This window comes from Musca domestica, unplaced genomic scaffold (genome assembly GCF_030504385.1).
Source record: "Musca domestica strain aabys unplaced genomic scaffold, Musca_domestica.polishedcontigs.V.1.1 10, whole genome shotgun sequence".
NCBI lineage: Eukaryota > Metazoa > Arthropoda > Insecta > Diptera > Muscidae > Musca > Musca domestica.
In genome coordinates this window covers 13,671,213-13,689,062 of record NW_026712115.1, presented here as the reverse complement: position 1 = coordinate 13,689,062, position 17,850 = coordinate 13,671,213, and the positions used below count along the sequence as shown (strand labels likewise).

The 17,850-nt window shown below is 34.9% G+C and overlaps 1 protein-coding gene across 1 annotated transcript in view; it reads right to left on the bottom strand.

Moving 5' to 3' along the window:
• LOC101889102 (high affinity cAMP-specific and IBMX-insensitive 3',5'-cyclic phosphodiesterase 8) overlaps positions 1-17,850 on the bottom strand; it is a 55,818-nt gene that overhangs the window by 18,790 nt on the left and 19,178 nt on the right. Inside the window, exons 3-15 of the mRNA XM_059126808.1 lie at positions 17,044-17,100; positions 16,771-16,967; positions 16,631-16,690; positions 16,477-16,531; positions 16,240-16,338; positions 16,073-16,183; positions 12,567-12,742; positions 12,294-12,504; positions 10,478-10,645; positions 10,326-10,424; positions 10,023-10,271; positions 9,737-9,956; positions 9,511-9,671 (exon numbers count right to left, since the gene is read on the bottom strand). Of these exons, the coding sequence (XP_058982791.1) occupies positions 9,511-9,671; positions 9,737-9,956; positions 10,023-10,271; positions 10,326-10,424; positions 10,478-10,645; positions 12,294-12,504; positions 12,567-12,742; positions 16,073-16,183; positions 16,240-16,338; positions 16,477-16,531; positions 16,631-16,690; positions 16,771-16,967; positions 17,044-17,100 (1,863 nt within the window). The remainder of the gene's footprint in view (positions 1-9,510; positions 9,672-9,736; positions 9,957-10,022; positions 10,272-10,325; positions 10,425-10,477; positions 10,646-12,293; positions 12,505-12,566; positions 12,743-16,072; positions 16,184-16,239; positions 16,339-16,476; positions 16,532-16,630; positions 16,691-16,770; positions 16,968-17,043; positions 17,101-17,850) is intronic.

Here is a 17,850-nt window from a genome sequence, read left to right as displayed (position 1 = left end):
TCTTTCGTTCAGCGTCCCGCTAAAAAGTATAAAATGATTGTTTACAACACGAAGCGATTTATTAGAAAGAAACACGTTCAAGGAGGAGGACTGGTAAATAAGTTGATTAACTCTTTACCCGTTGAACTTCATTTACCAGGATATCAATTTTGTGGACCTGGAACAAAGCTAGAAAAACGTATTCAAAGAGGAGATCAAGGTATTAATCCATTAGATGCATCGTGTAGAGCACACGATATTGCCTATTCACAAAGTAAAGATATTGAACAACGTCACATTGCTGATCGTGAACTAACTGAACGGGCTTGGGAGCGAGTAAAATCGAAAAATAGTAACATTGGAGAAAAAATTAGCGCATATCTTGTAACTAACATAATGAAGGCTAAGACAAAGCTAGGCATGGGTAATAAAAACCCCAAACAAATATTGGGTCAACAACTTTTTAAAAACGCTTTAAAAAAAGCTACAAGTTCCCTTAAAAGCAAAAAACCAACTGATATTGATGAAGCCATAAAAATAGCCAGACATGAAATACAAAAGACGTTTCGAGGAAAAAAATCAAAGGTCGCTATACCGCGAGTAATAAGCGTGCCCAAAAGAGGTGGATTTCTTCCTCTCATTCCCATTCTAACTGGATTAGGAGCATTGGGAGCCTTAGCATCGGGTAGTTCAGCAATTACCAATGCCGTTTTAAATGCAAAAAAAGCCAAACAAGAGTTGGATGAACAAACCAGACATAACAAAACAATAGAAGCTATAGCTATGGGTAAAGGTCTCTATCTCAAACCATATAAAAAGGGCTATGGAATTTATGTTGATGAAAATAAAACTCCAAAAAACTAATTAAGCAGCTACCCAAAGGTCCCCTAACCGATGTAAATATTAGTTTTTTTGGGAAAAAATATGTACCTCACTTTAGAGGTGTTTATATGCGTGATAATCTACCTAAGAAACCACATCGAATTGAATGTGGTATCATAAATTTGGATGTTAGCAGTGGACCTGGCACGCATTGGGTGGCATATAATAAAATCAATAATAATATCGACTATTACGACAGTTTTGGTAATCTTCAACCCCCGGTAGAAGTTTTACGTTATTTGGGACCAGCTATTACATACAATTATAAAAGAGATCAACGATTTCAAACATACAATTGTGGACATCTTTGTTTAAAGTTTTTATTGGACATGAACAAAATTTTATAAATACTCCAACATCGATGGTATCCCCTCCATTCAAATTCAACTTTCCTAAGAAGATGATTGAAATCAATAGATCGGATATTGCACTGGTTGATTTTCAATATTGCCATGGAAACCACAAGAGTATTTTCGTGAAGGAACTATCATTTATGTGTGGTGCTTCTGTTGTTCCAGATTATTTTTTGTTTCGTCCACCTTTTAATATAAAAGAACTTACTGGGGAAGCATGCAGAACAAATGCCTACACCAAGACACATGTGAATGGCTTAGATTGGACGGATGGAGAAAAAAATTATAATGATGTCGAGAAAGCTCTTACGCCATTGAACAACTATCAATATATTTTTGTCGTTGGACAAGAAAAGAAAATCTTTTTACAGAAATATATTCATTCTACCATTATAAATTTAGAAAATAATATGAAACTTCGAGCTTGCCAAAATTATTTTACAAACTGTCCTATACATTTGGACACTAGATTTAAGTGTGCCGTAAATAATATATTTAAGATATTTGTATTCATTGAACAAAACTGGAAAGAACTTGGCTACATACTAGACGATGAAATTAATAAAGTTAATAAATAAAAACAAGCAACTGTATTATTTGCATAAAACTTTATTTAAAGCATTAAAGGTAATGAAAGTGAACAATAATAAGAAAATGGTTGAACATTTACTCGCTCCACGACCACAAACATCTACACCAATTTCAGAAGGCGTACAATTCCAATTTTTTGAAATAGTTGGGACATTAGTTGTTTCACGCCCTTCCAGCAATGGGCAACGATATGTCAACCTTGAATGCTCAGTAACAGGACAATCAGTTTGATCCCAACTATGAATGTTTATTTTACAAAAAAAACATCTGGTAATATCTCCTACTCCAGTATAATAAAGTCCTACTGCAGCCATTGTCTTGGGATCTGGATAATTTAAAGGCCAGCGAGCAAAGGTTTTTAAGCGTTCGTCTTCCTTATTAAGAAGAGACATCTTCCTTTCTAAAGCTTCACTAATAAACTGAAATATTTCTCTGTACACATTAAAATGAAAACAGCTTGCAATTTTTAGTTTCAAACAAAATATTTATTTATTTACTTTTCAGTTTATGTTAAATATGGTTGATAAAAATAATCTGGTTGATCCAAATGTTTTAATTCTAGTTTGTAAAGACTCTTTCCGCTTCCATCTTTCAACACAGTTTTCGTCACAGAATAACCCCCACCAGCTATTTCTTTTATGTATTCATCCGCCAGCGAGAGGAATCTTGACGGCAAATAGAGGATAGCATCATTAATTTTCAGCACAATTCTTTCCCCATATTTTGTATTTGTTCTAAAGGCGCCATGGATGTTGTATTCTTTGTTATCCTCCATTTCTTTCAAAGTTATTATTTTTTTATAACTGAAAGAATTGAATAAGTTTACTAAATCTGCGTTCGCCATAATATCACTTTCAATGTTTAATTTTATACTGTGAGCCTTACTTGAAATTGTCTTCTATATATACGAATATTTAACGCGAATTTCACAATATTACAGAGTTACTAGAGTTTTTAATTTTGAGCATAGTTAAGCATGTTCTCATTCATGCTCCAATCTATCGTTGAAGCAGAATTTGTCATGAAACTCTGCAACAACGCTTCCCCCCAAATTCTCATATCCATTTCACAGAAATCCAATTGTTAGTTAATGTAAACAATGGTGTTTCCTTCTTCAAATCCCTTCAATCTTCAATACCGAATTGATGCAGGGTTTGTCATGAAACTCTTTCAGTTTCAATTCTCTCAAATTGCTACATAATGTAAACAAATTCTTCATCGACAAAACTATCAAAAAGCGATCGATATAATGTATCAAAATGCCTGTCCACACAAGAAGAATTTGCTTTGATTGGCTACAGCAGCATTTTTTTAGTGTGTATATGCTACAACATTAATTGGTGGTTAGATGTCGCCTATATCGTTTCGAGGGAAATGACTGGAGAGCCATCTGGACAAAATAATAGAACACACATCTTCTTGTTGACTATGATACTAACCAAATTTGTCTCTGCTATATTCACTTCTCATATGGTGGATCTCTCTAGCCCCATTCGATATGATCATATTTCAATAGTTTTGGAGTGTGTCTATGCTACAACATAATTTATGGATAGTATGGATGGAACTCACCGTTAGATGTCGCCTATATCGTTTCGATGGGAATAACTGAACATTTTTGAGTCGCTAAAATTATAGACAAATTAAAACAAGTACAACGAAAAGTTAGTTTTGTCTTTTTATCTCATCATGTTTTGCATAGCCAACATGCTGATTTTCGTGTTCAACCCACTCGACTTCGTTATCGTTTTTCTTAAAACCCCTGAAATATCAATAATTGCAGCATATTTGTCAATTGAAACTCTTCTATAATATATCACATTTATTGAAGTCGATTTCTTGAAATATATGTTTTCAAATAAATTAATAAGCACATTTGACTGCAGTAATCAGCATGTTGACTATATAAAAGCATTCTGAGAGCCATCTAGATAAAATGATTTTCTTCGATACTTACCTCTTTCAGATGTGTTTCTGCTATATTCACTTCTCACATGGTGAATCTCTTTAGCCCCCACTCGATATGATCATAATACATTTTTTTTTTTTTTTTTTTCGGAGGGTGTCTCTGCTAGTGGTGAATATTAAAACTTGAAATGTCACCATCCCATACACAGTTTTGGATTGTGTCTGCGCTAAACTTAGCGCCATCTAGTAGTTCATATTAAAACTAGCAACGCCAACGCCAACAGCCCCAATAAAATTTGACGTGGTACAATTCAAAAGACAACATCCCCAATATAATTTGCCGTGGTACAATTCAAACGACAACATCCCCAATATAATTCACCGTGGTACATTTCAAAAGACAACATCCCCAATATATTTCACCGTGGTACATTTCAAAAGACAACATCCCCAATATATTTCACCGTGGAGAATTTAACCTAATCAACATCCCCAATAGAATTTGCCGTGGTACAATTCCCAAGACAACATCCCCATTAAAATTCACCGTGGTGAATTTACCCAAATCAACATCCCCAATAGAATTTGCCGTGGTACAATTCCCAAGACAACATCCCCATTAAAATTCACCGTGGTGAACTTACCCTAATCAACATCCCCAATAGAATTTGCCGTGATAAATCGTGGTGAATTCCCAACATCCCCATAAGCACACTACTGACATAATAATAAATTTAAAAAAGTCGAATTTGACAAAAATCTGTTTTGTTCCAGTAGCTCCAAAAATCTACGCACTTTGCAATTTTTATACCCTCCACCATACCCTGGAGGGTATATTAACTTTGTCATTCCGTTTGAAACTCCTTGAAATACTCATATCATACTCAACAAAGTATATATATTCTTGATCAGCGTAAAATTCTAAGTCGATTCAGCGATGTCCGACTGTCTGTCTGTCCGTCTGTTGTAATCACGCTATGTTTCGAAAGAATTGAGATAGAAGGCTAAAATTTTGCACACATGTTTATTTTTCCAGTAGGCAGGTTAAGTACCTAAATAGACCATGTAGGTCCACGTTTTCGTATAGCCCCCATATAACGGTACCCCCCGATATTCGGTATTTTACATTATTCGCCGGAATTGTGTCAAATTTGGTATTTGAAGTTCGTAATGGATACTACAGGCTATGACAGAAAATTTCTGTACAGGTCCACGTCTACATATAACCCTTATATAACTGTACCTCCCTATATTCGGCATTTTGATGATTTTAGCGACATTATTCACCGGAATTGTTTCAAATTACGTATTTAGAATTCGTAATGGGATCTACAGTCTGTGACAGAAAATTGTCTATGCAGGTCCAGGTCTTCGTATAGGCCCCATATATCAGTACCTCTCTATATTCGGCATTTTGACGAGTTTAGGTACAATGCCTACCGAAATTGTTTGAGATGTCGATTTGAACTTCGTAATGGATGCTAGAGCCTATGACAGAAAATTGTCTATGTTGGTCCAGGTCTTCGCACAGCTCCGATATAACGGTACCTCCCTATATACGATATTTTGATGATTTTAGCTAAATTTTTCACCGTTTATTTCAAGTTTTGGAATTTGAATATGGTGATGGCTTATGACAAACAATGCCTTTGTAGGTCCACGTCGTATAGACAACAATAAAATGTCTATATTCGGTATTTTTTTTAAATTTAAACAGATTTTTTTACGGATTTTATTTTTTGAAAATTTTCAAATTCGTTCCAAATGGTGGAGGGTATTCAGTTTCAGTTTTCGAATCATAAAGGGAAATCGGTTATCGTAGTAAAAAGTTTACATTCTTGCAGTTCTGGAACCGACCAATCATTTATTAGAATTATTGTTTTTCTTTCACATTCGACATACATTAAAAATATCTTATTATAAATTATAGAACAGCCGGTGGGCTAGACGATAATATAAAGAACGACAGTATTTTTTTTTTAAATATTTCCGGGCGGGAAAATTGTAAAGTAATTGTACGAAAAATATCTATATACATTAAAGAAAGTTGTGTTAGTAACTACGCTTATAACTCAAGAACCACTGATCTGATTTTAACGATTCAGACAAATTCGGAATTGTCTCGTGGCAGAAAAGGATAAAATCCAATTTGTAATGTTTTATATTGCATAATTTTTTTCCATTTTGACTCACTATTTTCGAATATACATTTGTAGTTTTTTTTTTGAATTCTTATATGATGTGTGGTCTTTTTGGAGAGTATCAAACGACAACGGACAAACTGATATTTATAGATTTTATATATTTATTGTGTATGTGGAACGCTATGAACAAAAAAAATCAATATTTTATCATGTACGAACGGTGCTTCAGCTGGAAGATGCGAAAAAATTTAAACAAACAAAAATGACCGACAAAACGTTATGGGCCCATTTCGAAACGTGGACCTACTCCTTTCATATGACAATAATCCGTCCAATGAGAACTCAAGATGCAAAATTCATTGGGGCTGCAATCATTGAAGAGCGAATTGGACTTTTATAAGAAAAGGATTTCTATCCTTGATACCTTAAATCGCTTTTGCAGGTCATGATATGGGTCATAAACCCCGGATAAGGGTTCAACCCGATTTCAAGTATATTTTACATTTTAACGTTTGACGTCTCGTACCAAATGCCATTGCTTTTGAGGGTATATTATGAATTTGAGAAGACTTATACATAAAATCGAATGAAATCGAATCGAATGAATATAAGAGAGCTATAGCTATAAAGAATTTGATTTAATCCAAATATGGCAGACTTTTGTCTTTACGGAATATTATCGTATGATCCAAGACACAACCTAATTAGCTAAAAATAGAACGGTTGGTGTACCATTTTCAAAACAAAAATATATGTAAATTTGAACCGATTTCGACAGAATTTGTCAGAAGTATTTCTAAGCTGTATGTGATAACACATACCAAAAATCATTTTGGGCCTAAATCTCAAATGGGATGAAAGTTATATGTGGGAGCTATTTCTATATTCTTGCCGATTCGAAAGAAATTTTAGCAGAAGTTGTTCTCATCATTACCAGCACCTAAAAACGAACTTTGGAAGTTCTTCCTCGTCCATGTGAGTTTTTGTCTCAATGGGATGTCATTGGCCCCATAGTGCGTTGGTGGAAATCAAATTAATTACCGAGAGTTTGCAATAATCTACTGGAAAAATCTACTCAGTAAAATTTATCTAGTAACATTAGCTGATTGAAAAACATATACATTATGGCTGATGCAAAAATGTTTTAAAATTTTAAGCAATACAGTACAATTTTTTGAGATAAGAGGAACTTAATGTTGTTTTAAATCATTAAATAACTTATACGGTTTTTTTTAAGCTAGATATAACTTTAAATTGTAAAAAGTAACACAAAAAATTAAATTTTGTTGCAACTTTTTTTATTTGTTTCTGACAAATTATCATGAATAGACTCACGCTTGAACAACGCTACGAAATTATCCAAATTTACTTTGAAAATCAGGCTCTAGAGCAGTTGGCAAATGACCCGTTGTTTTATCGCAAAATTGTGTTCAGCGATGAGTTGCATTTTTGGCTTAACGGGTTTGTTAATAAGCAAAATTGCCGCATATGGAGTGAGACTAATCCACAAGAGACCCTACAGACTCCATTACATCCAGAAAAATGCACCGTATGGCGCGGTATGGAGCTCGCGTTACGGTCAATGGAGATCATTACCGCACCATGATCAATGATTTTTTGTTTGAAAATATGGATTACATTAATCCGGAGGAGATGTGGTTTCAACAGGATGACGCTACTTTCCATACGGCGAACGCAACCATCGACTTATTGAAATCGAAATCTGGCGATAAGTTGATTTCGAGAAGTGGACCTGTCAATTGGCCTCCAAGGTCGTCCGATTTGACACCTCTCAATTATTTCCTGTGGGGGCATGTGAAGTCACTGGTTTATGCTGATAAACCAGCAACAATTGACGCCTTGGAGGCCAGCATTGTTCGTGATATTCGTGACATATGGCCAGCAGTGCTCGAAAAAGTGGACAAAAATTGGAAGCCCAGAACGCACTTCGTCAAAAACAGCTGCGGTGCCCATATGCCCGAATTTATTTTCAAATGGTAATGTCACGTATTGATCTTTCGAATATTTTTTTTTTTTTTGATTAAAATTTAATTTTTTGTGTTTTTTACAATTTCAAGTTCTATCGCGCTTTAAAAAAAACACCCTATAGTTTACCAAAGACAAGTTTTTCGCGTTATATTGAGCTATCTAATATGACCCCTAAGTCGGCGACGTTCCCGTTATGTGGGACCTGGGGATCTTGCCCATTCGATTTGACCATTTTTACGACATATTTTGTTATTTTATGTGGAAAACTAAAAGTTTTATTGGTTGGGCCCCCTCCACCTTTGAAATGGTTTTGATATTGTACATTGAAAATAGCCGCATATCTGCTTTACATGTGGTGAATAATGTGGCAGTCGATTTAATTGCGGATATTACATATTCCTTGTAATGAAAAAAGACTTAAAATTAACTAGGTAGTTTTTAGTATATGGTAGATCAATAATGGACACTGACACCATGTTTGTAAACTATCTGTGACCGTAATTAACCTAATGCAGCTAGGACCACTATGAATGTACTGTGACACGGCCTGTTATGGTTGAGTTACCAGCTAATAAAAGAGGAAATGGCGAGTATAGCTGTTTTTGAGTATTCTTGTTATCGGACTCCATGTTTGTAATTTGCTGCAGGGAAACTGTCTCGATATTGGGGAGGAGGATTGGCGACAAAAATGATATTGGCCTGTAAGAATCACTTTGCTTGCGTCCGCGTCTGGCTTCATTAGCGCGACCTCTTTTCCTGATTTCAAGGCATCGGGAACTATTAGGGTGGCGACAAGTTGAGGGGTTTGGTTAAGTACTCAACTCCTGGTTCATCCAATTGCTTCAAAATCATCATAGTGATACTATAAGGACAATGGGCTTTTATGACACGTGCAATATTTTTCATCGTATATTGTTGTGGCACATTCTCATCTAGGAGGTATCGTATACGGCGTGGAACCCTTCTCTTAGCCCTGTCACTCTCGGGGAGCCCAATCAACTGCCTCTTGTTACTTTTTCGCCGTTAAACCAGACAGACGTCTGACCATTCTTCTTTGCGGGGTTCGAGAGCGACTTTGGGCATATAACGTGGGGCATCTATTATATAACTGGGATATATCTGTATACGTGTATCACCTTTTCCCTGGCGGATTCGCATTCGTTATCACTGTACATTCAGAGGCAGAAAGGTTTGTACTGAACCAAATTATACAATAGGAATAGGAATGCTAATCTTCCAAACTGGTGCGACCCTTCCTTAATATGTTGCATCCGAGACAACTTTTTTGTCTGCAGGAGTTAGTTACACATTTTCCGGAACTGCATTGATTATATTTTTCCCAGCAATTCGGAGATAATAAAAATAGGTTTTTTTAAGTCAATAACATGATATGCATTTAACTTAAAAAGTGTTAAATTTTTTATGAAAATTCTTCCCGAGATTTCTGAATGAGAAAAAAAACATGTTTTTCCTACAATGGCTAACACGAAACGCAAGAATTTTTCGGATAGAGGAGGTTTGGAAAAACATCAACTGGTGTTCCTTCATATCAGAACCAAAAATTGGAGAAACACGATAAAGATATAGTCAGTAAAATACAATTTGTTTTCCGTTGAACAATATAAATTATGGTATGTATGATACTGACAATGCCTTCTACTTACATCTCTAGGCTCCATTTCAGTACCAAAGACGCTCACAAATTTAGCTAAATGTTCAAAGTGCCGAGTCATTTCAGTAGCCAAAATCATGTCTATGATTGTAGTACGAGCCACTTTGTATGTGTCTGTGTCTAAATTCTTGAAGATGTTTGCATTGTCATCACCTGTAAAATAATTATAATGTTTAGAAAACCAATCGATTAATTTTCTTCCAGACAAAAGTACTTGCCTAAGGTTAACCTAAACGTGGTTGAAGCATGATGGGACTCTAGCACCGTTAGATCATTGTACAATATGGCCAGAGGACTGTTAGAATTGCAAAGAAAGGCTGACGACCGTCCTGGATGATCAACATCGTGAGCAGCTGCTGCAATAAGAGCCGAAGCCTCTTCTAAACGGTCCATTACCAAATCTTTAGCCGCAAGTTGGGATATAAAAACCCCAGTTGCCTGTGAAACACCAAAAGCATAAAATAACAAAATGACACGGTTCTTTACCAGATTTTGTAAAATTACCTGCATAACATCGGCTGCATGTGTGCTGTTGTGGTATGAATTATCCGCGTGATAATTTCGTTCTATTATGGCCAGCCAATTTTTGCAGACATTCTCATCTACATTAAGGGTAGCGAACACGTCAAATCGGCGGAATATTTCCATTCCCAGGTACAAGAGAGGATGGTTTTCAGTAATCTCCTCCAATTTGAAAATGTTAAATTCCCAGTTAAGAGATTCTTCAAGTATTTCCATAATGAGTGGTGTTGCCTACATGCGGAGAATAGAAAATTACTTATCATACAATTTTACTCATTAACTTACCTTCATTTTAGCTGGCATTATGGTCGACTGACGGTTTGAACAATTTGTTCGAACTATTGAATCATTAGAACTGCGACGAGAAGAATACACATTTGGACCCTGAAATGAAGGATATTACTGGTTGTTCTTGAATTAAGTATGAAATAACTTACCGTCAAAAGAGCACCAATTAGATCTGTTGCAATGGGATCGTCTGTTCGAATTTCCTTCATTTGGGGACTGTACAACCCTTCACGCTTTAAGAATTCCATTACTTTGTCGATGAGGCGTGCTTCCTCTGCTGAACAATTCTCCTGTACTTGCGAGAGCAGATTTATTATCTTCAGAAGTACAATGAAGTTGAAAGATAAAAACAACCGAAAACAGGACACGAAGTACGTATCAGCGGATTACAGCATGTTAGACGAATGAAAAGAACAAACAAACACAAACATTTTGTTAAATTTATCAAAATTGAATAACTCAAGCCATTAAAAAATAAACATTAATTTATTTGTAGTTTCTACATTAATTTATTTGTAAACAAAACAGTTCTGCTAGCAAGAAAAAAAATCGATACTGAAATCGTGACATATTTGCTCCTTTTTAAGCTTTGGTGTTATTTAAAAGACTCCGAGCCTTTGGACTAAATTTGTATTTTCAGAAGATTAGGAAGCTCAGCCCGAAGGCGGTTTGGAATGTTCGCTATATGGAGTTTGAGTGTACTTGTTTATAAACCAAGGCCAATATAATTAATTCATACAGGAGGTGAATTCAGGTCATACAGGAGGCGAATTCAGGATGCTAATTCAGACCTTAGCCTTCTCCTACCGTCAAATCCTTCAGAGAGAAAGCAAACATTAAACTCATAAACGTAGTCTCTAGCTCTATCGTATCAGAGTTTTGTATGAGACATGTTTATGTTCTTGTAAATAACCCAAATGTTTCAATGTGGATATTAGTTTCGGCGAAGTATTCTAGCGCCAACAGCAATATTTTTGCGTATATTTTGAGAGAGAGTTATTTTTGATGGAGTTTAATCACCCATTCTGTTGCCAGTGTCAAGCATTACCTTTACCGAAGTTTATTATAAAAGTATATATTTTTTTGAGCGATATTGTTTACTTTTGTAACACATTGAAATCTAATGAAGATAAAATAATAATTTAAGACATCGTACAATTCTAAGACGATTTACACATGACCTCTGTGTTAATAAAAACAGTTTGTAAAGACGTTTATTTTTGTTTCAAATATTGAGATAGAATATGCTTTTGTGAAGAACGGGTTAGTTTGGACAATCTAACAAGAATTAAAAGAAAAAGAAATGATATGAAAATCTCTCATAAATACATGCGTAACACAATTTGAATATATTTGAAGAGGTTATTTTTTCACAATAGAACAGACGCGACACCACATTTATTTATAATTGTTCATATCCAACACGATTGTATTGATTGATTGTCCAAGAACACGTCATTTAATACAGTATTTTAATTAATATCAAAACACAATATTAAGATTAATTAGTACTCGGTCCAAAATTTGAAAAACACTACAATCCTATGGAAAATGTGTTTTCCCTGGTACACTAAGCAGGTGTGCTTCCACATAATACAAATATTGGCTCAGGTTAATAGAATCAAATAAAGTCGTACGTTCGTACGAATGCCTAATATAAACTTCCCTATATTTATGCATTAATCAACAAATCCGAGTTTCACAGAATGGGACGAGTTTCAAGCTATAGTGTGTATACATAAGGACTTTTGGCGACTTGTGGCTCGCCCCTATTTTCAACTTACCCCAATTAAAATTGCATTAAATGAATTTCGGAAATTAGCATGTGCATTTTTAACCTTTGACAAACACAAAAACTAAAATAAATGCTATAACGAAAAGCTGGATCGATGCGATTGGCATATTCGGCTTTTGATATTTGAATACTCGCTGAAATTTCTAACTTATAAATGAAATGTTACTTACTTTAGTTATGGGTGCTTCGAGTGGTAGAGATGTGAGCTTAGCTAAACTAGTTCTGCGCAGACCGTCGGAGGCAATTGAACGCACGTCAAAGCTTCCTCGTCGAATGGAGTGAAGTGAACCACGAGGCGCTTCCTTCGGTTGGGGCAATGTAGCAATGAAATCCATTTGCCCACCAGGTACATCAAAATTGAATACGAAATGTGTCGGAGTCCTGGAATAGATTCATTTTCAAAACCTTATCCAAAGAAGAAAAAATTTGAACTGAATATTTACCTTCCGATGCAAGCCACGGGCACAACTCTAACGTGCATTGGGATACCTTCCTGATTCTTTCGTTTCACTGTTAAAATGCCATCAAATTCCCGTATACCTTTTCCTTGGACACTACTGTTGATAGTAGATACATCCGATATAAAAATATCAGCCAATGGCTTACTGATGACTTCATCCTATCGAAATTAAAGATTAATATCAAAAGTGTTCATAGAATTACATCATTCAATAGAAATATGTAAACTAATATAGAAAGGGCCAAATTCGGGCCAGCAATGAATATCGGCGCAGAGTAATTCAATAATAAAATAATAATAATTATAATAATAATAATAATAATCAGCGTTTTTGATTGAAATGATAAGTTTAATCAAAAATTCTTTTAAACAGAAGATGGACAGTTTTAAATGGGTCAATATTCTAAAAATGGTGAACCTTTGTTGGGGAGGTATCGAAAAAAACAAGTCGATATTGTCCATTTTGGGACATAACAAAAGCTCGCTACAGATGTGCAATATATGAACTTTAAACCAAATTGGTTCACTTATCGCTTTTTATACTATATACCAGAAGTAGTGCACCGACAAATATTTGGATATGCTAGATTTAATTTAATAAAATATAGGACTCAACCAGTATTTTATAACACTTATGTTCTTTCAAAATTTGGAATGTATGTAGAGGAAGTACCAAAAGAAGCGTTCGGAGCTCAAATTGAATTTGATAGACATTTACAACGCCAGACAGATGAACGGATAGTGTGACGCTTAGATTCGCGATATCTCAGGACACTTATGTTACTCTTAAGACGAGTAGGTAATAGTCCAATTCCAAAATGTGAAGGTTCATTCTATAATTTTCGATTGTTAGGAATTGTACATTATGTAATAATTTCTAATTAAAGTTCAAACGTTTTCATTATTACGTTACTCTTTTCGATAGACCTGAAATCAATATGTTCTACAAATACTGCATTAGATTGATTATTTTTTCGTTCATTAGAATGTTTCTGGCCATTTAATTTTTGAAATGTCAACGAGACCAAGCAGCATTTAATGGCAATCGTCTGTTCTGCTAAGGGGAGTTCAAAATAAACTATGTAAATTTAGATTTCTTTAAAATTTGTATCACTAACTAACTTATTAAGCGGTTTAATGGAAAGTTGATATGTTATCCGATGACTATGCAAAATGGTAGACGTCCGTCAAGTCATTAACTGCATGTTCCTCATCAAAATACGGGGTTTAGATTTTAAGTATCTTCGAACGAAATCAATTTTAGGACATTATTGAGTCGAATCTATATATTCAGCTGTAGCACACGCAACTGCTATTGCATATATGAAGCCACAGTTGCACATGATTATAAAATAAAATAATAAATAATAAAAGTTTATTTTTGAATTCAAAGTTTATTTTTGTCAGAATTTTTTTACAAATGTCGTATAGAACTTAAATGCACTTTAATTAAAATGTCCGAGTTAAGCAGTAACTGCCGTGCTGTTTTTTGGTGCTGAGCTATTTTGATTTAATTTAGTTGTAGCTGATCACTGCTATTTTGTGTCAGCCGGCGATTTTAAAAAACATTAGCTCTTAGCTACATTTTTATACCCTCCACCAAAAAAAGTATAGAGGGTATATTAAGTTCGTCATTCCATTTGTAACTCATCGAAATAATCATTTTAAACCCAACAAAGTATATATATTCTTGATCAGCGTAAAATTCTAAGACGATTTAGCCCTGTCGGTCCGTCTGTTGTAATCACGCTACAGTCTAAACGCATTAAGATAGGAAGCTAAAATTTTGCACAGATCTTTCTTTTGTCTGCAGGCAGGTCAAGTTCGAAGATGGGCTATATCGGTCCACAATATCGTATAGCCCCCATATAACGGTACCCCCGATATTCGGTATTTTGATGAGTTTATCCACACTTTTCAATGGAATTGTCTTAAAATCCACACAAGTAGTTCCTTGTGAGTACTTCACCCCTTGAGAGAGAATTGTCTATACAGGTCCACGATATCGTATATCCCCCATATAACGGTACCCCCGATATTCGGTATTTTGATGAGTTTATCCACATTTTTCAATGGAATTGTCTGAAATTCCACAAAAGGAGTCCCTTGTGGGCATTTTACCCCTCAAAAAGAATTGTCTATATAGGTCCACGATATCGTATATCCCCCATATAACGGTACCCCCCGATATTCTGTGTTTTGATGAGTTTATCCACACTTTTCAATGGAATTGTCTTAAAATCCACACAAGTAGTTCCTTGTGAGTACTTCACCCCTTGAGAGAGAATTGTCTATACAGGTCCACGATATCGTATATCCCCCATATAACGGTACCGCCGATATTCGGTATTTTGATGAGTTTATCCACATTTTTCAATGGAATTGTCTGAAATTCCACAAAAGGAGTTCCTTGTGGGCATTTTACCCCTCAAAAAGAATTGTCTATATAGGTCCACGATATCGTATATCCCCCATATAACGGTACCCCCCGATATTCTGTATTTTGATGATGTTAGCCGCACTTTTCAATGGAATTGTCTTAAAATCCACACAAGTAGTTCCTTGTGAGTACTTCACCCCTTGAGAGAGAATTGTCTATACAGGTCCACGATATCGTATATCCCCCATATAACGGTAGCCCCCGATATTCGGTATTTTTATGATTTTACCCACATTTTTCATCGGAATTGTCTGAAAATCCACACAAGGAGTTCCTTGTGAGTACTTTACACGCAGACATAGATTTATCTTTATAGGTCCACAATATCGTATATCCCCCTATACATCGGCACCTTCCTATATTAGATATTTTAAAGATTTTAAAAGAATTTTTAATGGATTTTATTTTTTTGAAAATTTTCTAATTCGTTCCAAATGGTGGAGGGTATTCAAAGTTCGGCCCGGCCGAACTTACTGTTTTTTTACATGTTTTGTAATGTATTGTTACTTCTTGGGCTAGGTCATTAAGAGACATTTTTTAAGAATTTTTAACAGGCAAAGCTGAACATTTTCGGTGTTATAGCTAAAGTGGTGTTAGGGGAGCACCTGTTATAGTCCAAATTTGGCACATGATAATATTCATATTAGGCTAAGGCCACGTGCGGCAATGGGCCACTTTGAACGACTCCTCCTCTTACCTCCCACGCTAGTTAAAATTTTGAAAAATAATAATCCTCTAAAGGTGGGAAATCACTGTCCCATTTTCTTAGAATTGTCCTAACACCAATATGTTCTTAAAATGAAATTGAAATAATAACAAGTAAAAAAGCTGTAAATTCGACCGGGCCGAACTTTGAATACCCTTCACCATTTCGGACGAATATAGGGAGGTACCATTATAAGAGGGCTATATGAAGACGTGGACCTGTACAGAGAATTTTCTGTCTTAGGCTGTAGTATCCATTACGAACTCCAAATACCAAATTTGAAACAATTCCGGTGAATAATGTCGCTAAAATCATCAAATGCATAATTTTTTTAATATCTTACCAATCGCATATTGAGCAATCTTTCTGCTGATCTATTCGCGTATTGTATCCTTAAGAGATCATCGGTTATAATAAGAACTTCTTTCAGTCGATGCAATGCTGTATAGAGTGCCTGTAAATATAAATGTATTACGGCATGGTAAACAATGTCAATATCCATATTCCTACCTGTTGGGTAGAGATGACATTGTGAGGTCTTACAATAGAGTGTAAAATTTGCTTTAGTTCCATCGCACACATTGACAGGCTTGTACTTTCTGCCATGCACTAAAAATTAAATAAACAACTTAGTCATAATATTTAATAAAATGAACATTTTTGAAAACGTCTTCCAATTGGGCTGAGTAAAATTAGACTACCAAACCAAATTAGATTACTTTAAACAATGGCATTTGGAAAACTTACCCTGTTGACGCCAGCGTCCAATAGTGCATTTATCACATCGTCTCTCTCGAACATGCTGCAAGATATATGAGAGGAAAAATGAAATCGAAAAATATCCAAAAATTATCGAAAGTTTGATTTACGAAATGTGTCTTGAAATGTTTGTAAGTTTTACCTCTTTTTGACAACAGCAATTATTGTTGTAAAATGATGCCCGCTCATGTGCCGTATTGATCTAAGATTAAAAAAAGATAAAAGCATTTGGACATATGGGAATAAAAGCAAACATATATAACTACTTCAACAATAACATACCTCGCGATGTGTTCGGCATCTAAATGTTTCGGCGAACGAGCATCTATGATAATAACATGAAAACATTCGGTGGCACTACAGAGATTTTCAAAAGCAGTTTCTTTTGTCTTTACTAAGGATATTTCCAGCTGTTGTCGGTTGCAAGCCTGCTGCACCACTTCGCAAATGTTGTCTGATTTATAAAAGACCAGCAGAGCCTAAATGACAAGAAAATTATAGATCAAATCAAAATAAAGACGCTATGCACTCGTAAAAAACAAGTAATTGTATTACCTTGAGTTGTGGGTTTGGCGGTAAAACGGTGGGATATTTAACATCATAGGCATTTCTCTGAAACAGAAAAAAAATGCTAAGTCTAGTCTAACGCAAATGTATTTAATTGAATTGTACATATTTTCAAAATATAGTGCCTAATCTGTTATAAAATTATAATTTTAAAAAGATATATATATATATATAAAAGGTAAGGCCAGCTGATTTTCTGAGTGTGCCCGACATCTGCCAATTTTGTGTATGTATTTATTGTTTTGAAAAATAAAAACAAAATATTTTCAAATCAATGATTGGAGATTGTGGAGCGCGATTTGAAAATATTTACCAGTTTTGCCATGGAATTGAAAGGTTGGACACTCTGGATCATATATTTGAAATAAAATCCAGGCACGTCATTTATCTTTCGCTTCGTTTAAGTCTAGGAAAAATGTCAAATAAACGAAAACAACTTGTTGCATATAATTTTGAATAATTCTGACAGGAAGCGGACATATTTTTACGAAACTGTTCTACCTCCTTATCGTACCATGCGACAACCCATAAAATATTTCAACGACGAAGTTCATATCAAAATGTTAACAACATCCTTCTAAATGTATGTGAAAGACTGATTATAAGTTGATGTTAAATACTGCTTCAACAGCACAAACTTTATTAAAATAACATTAAATGTAACAGAGCAAATTCGAGGCAAATTGTTTTGCATCAAACAGAACACTTAATTTTGAAATATTGAATAATTTTGTGATGGTCGATTGAAATTTAAAAAAATTAAATAGTGCAAGGAAATTTTGCTGTGCTGCAATT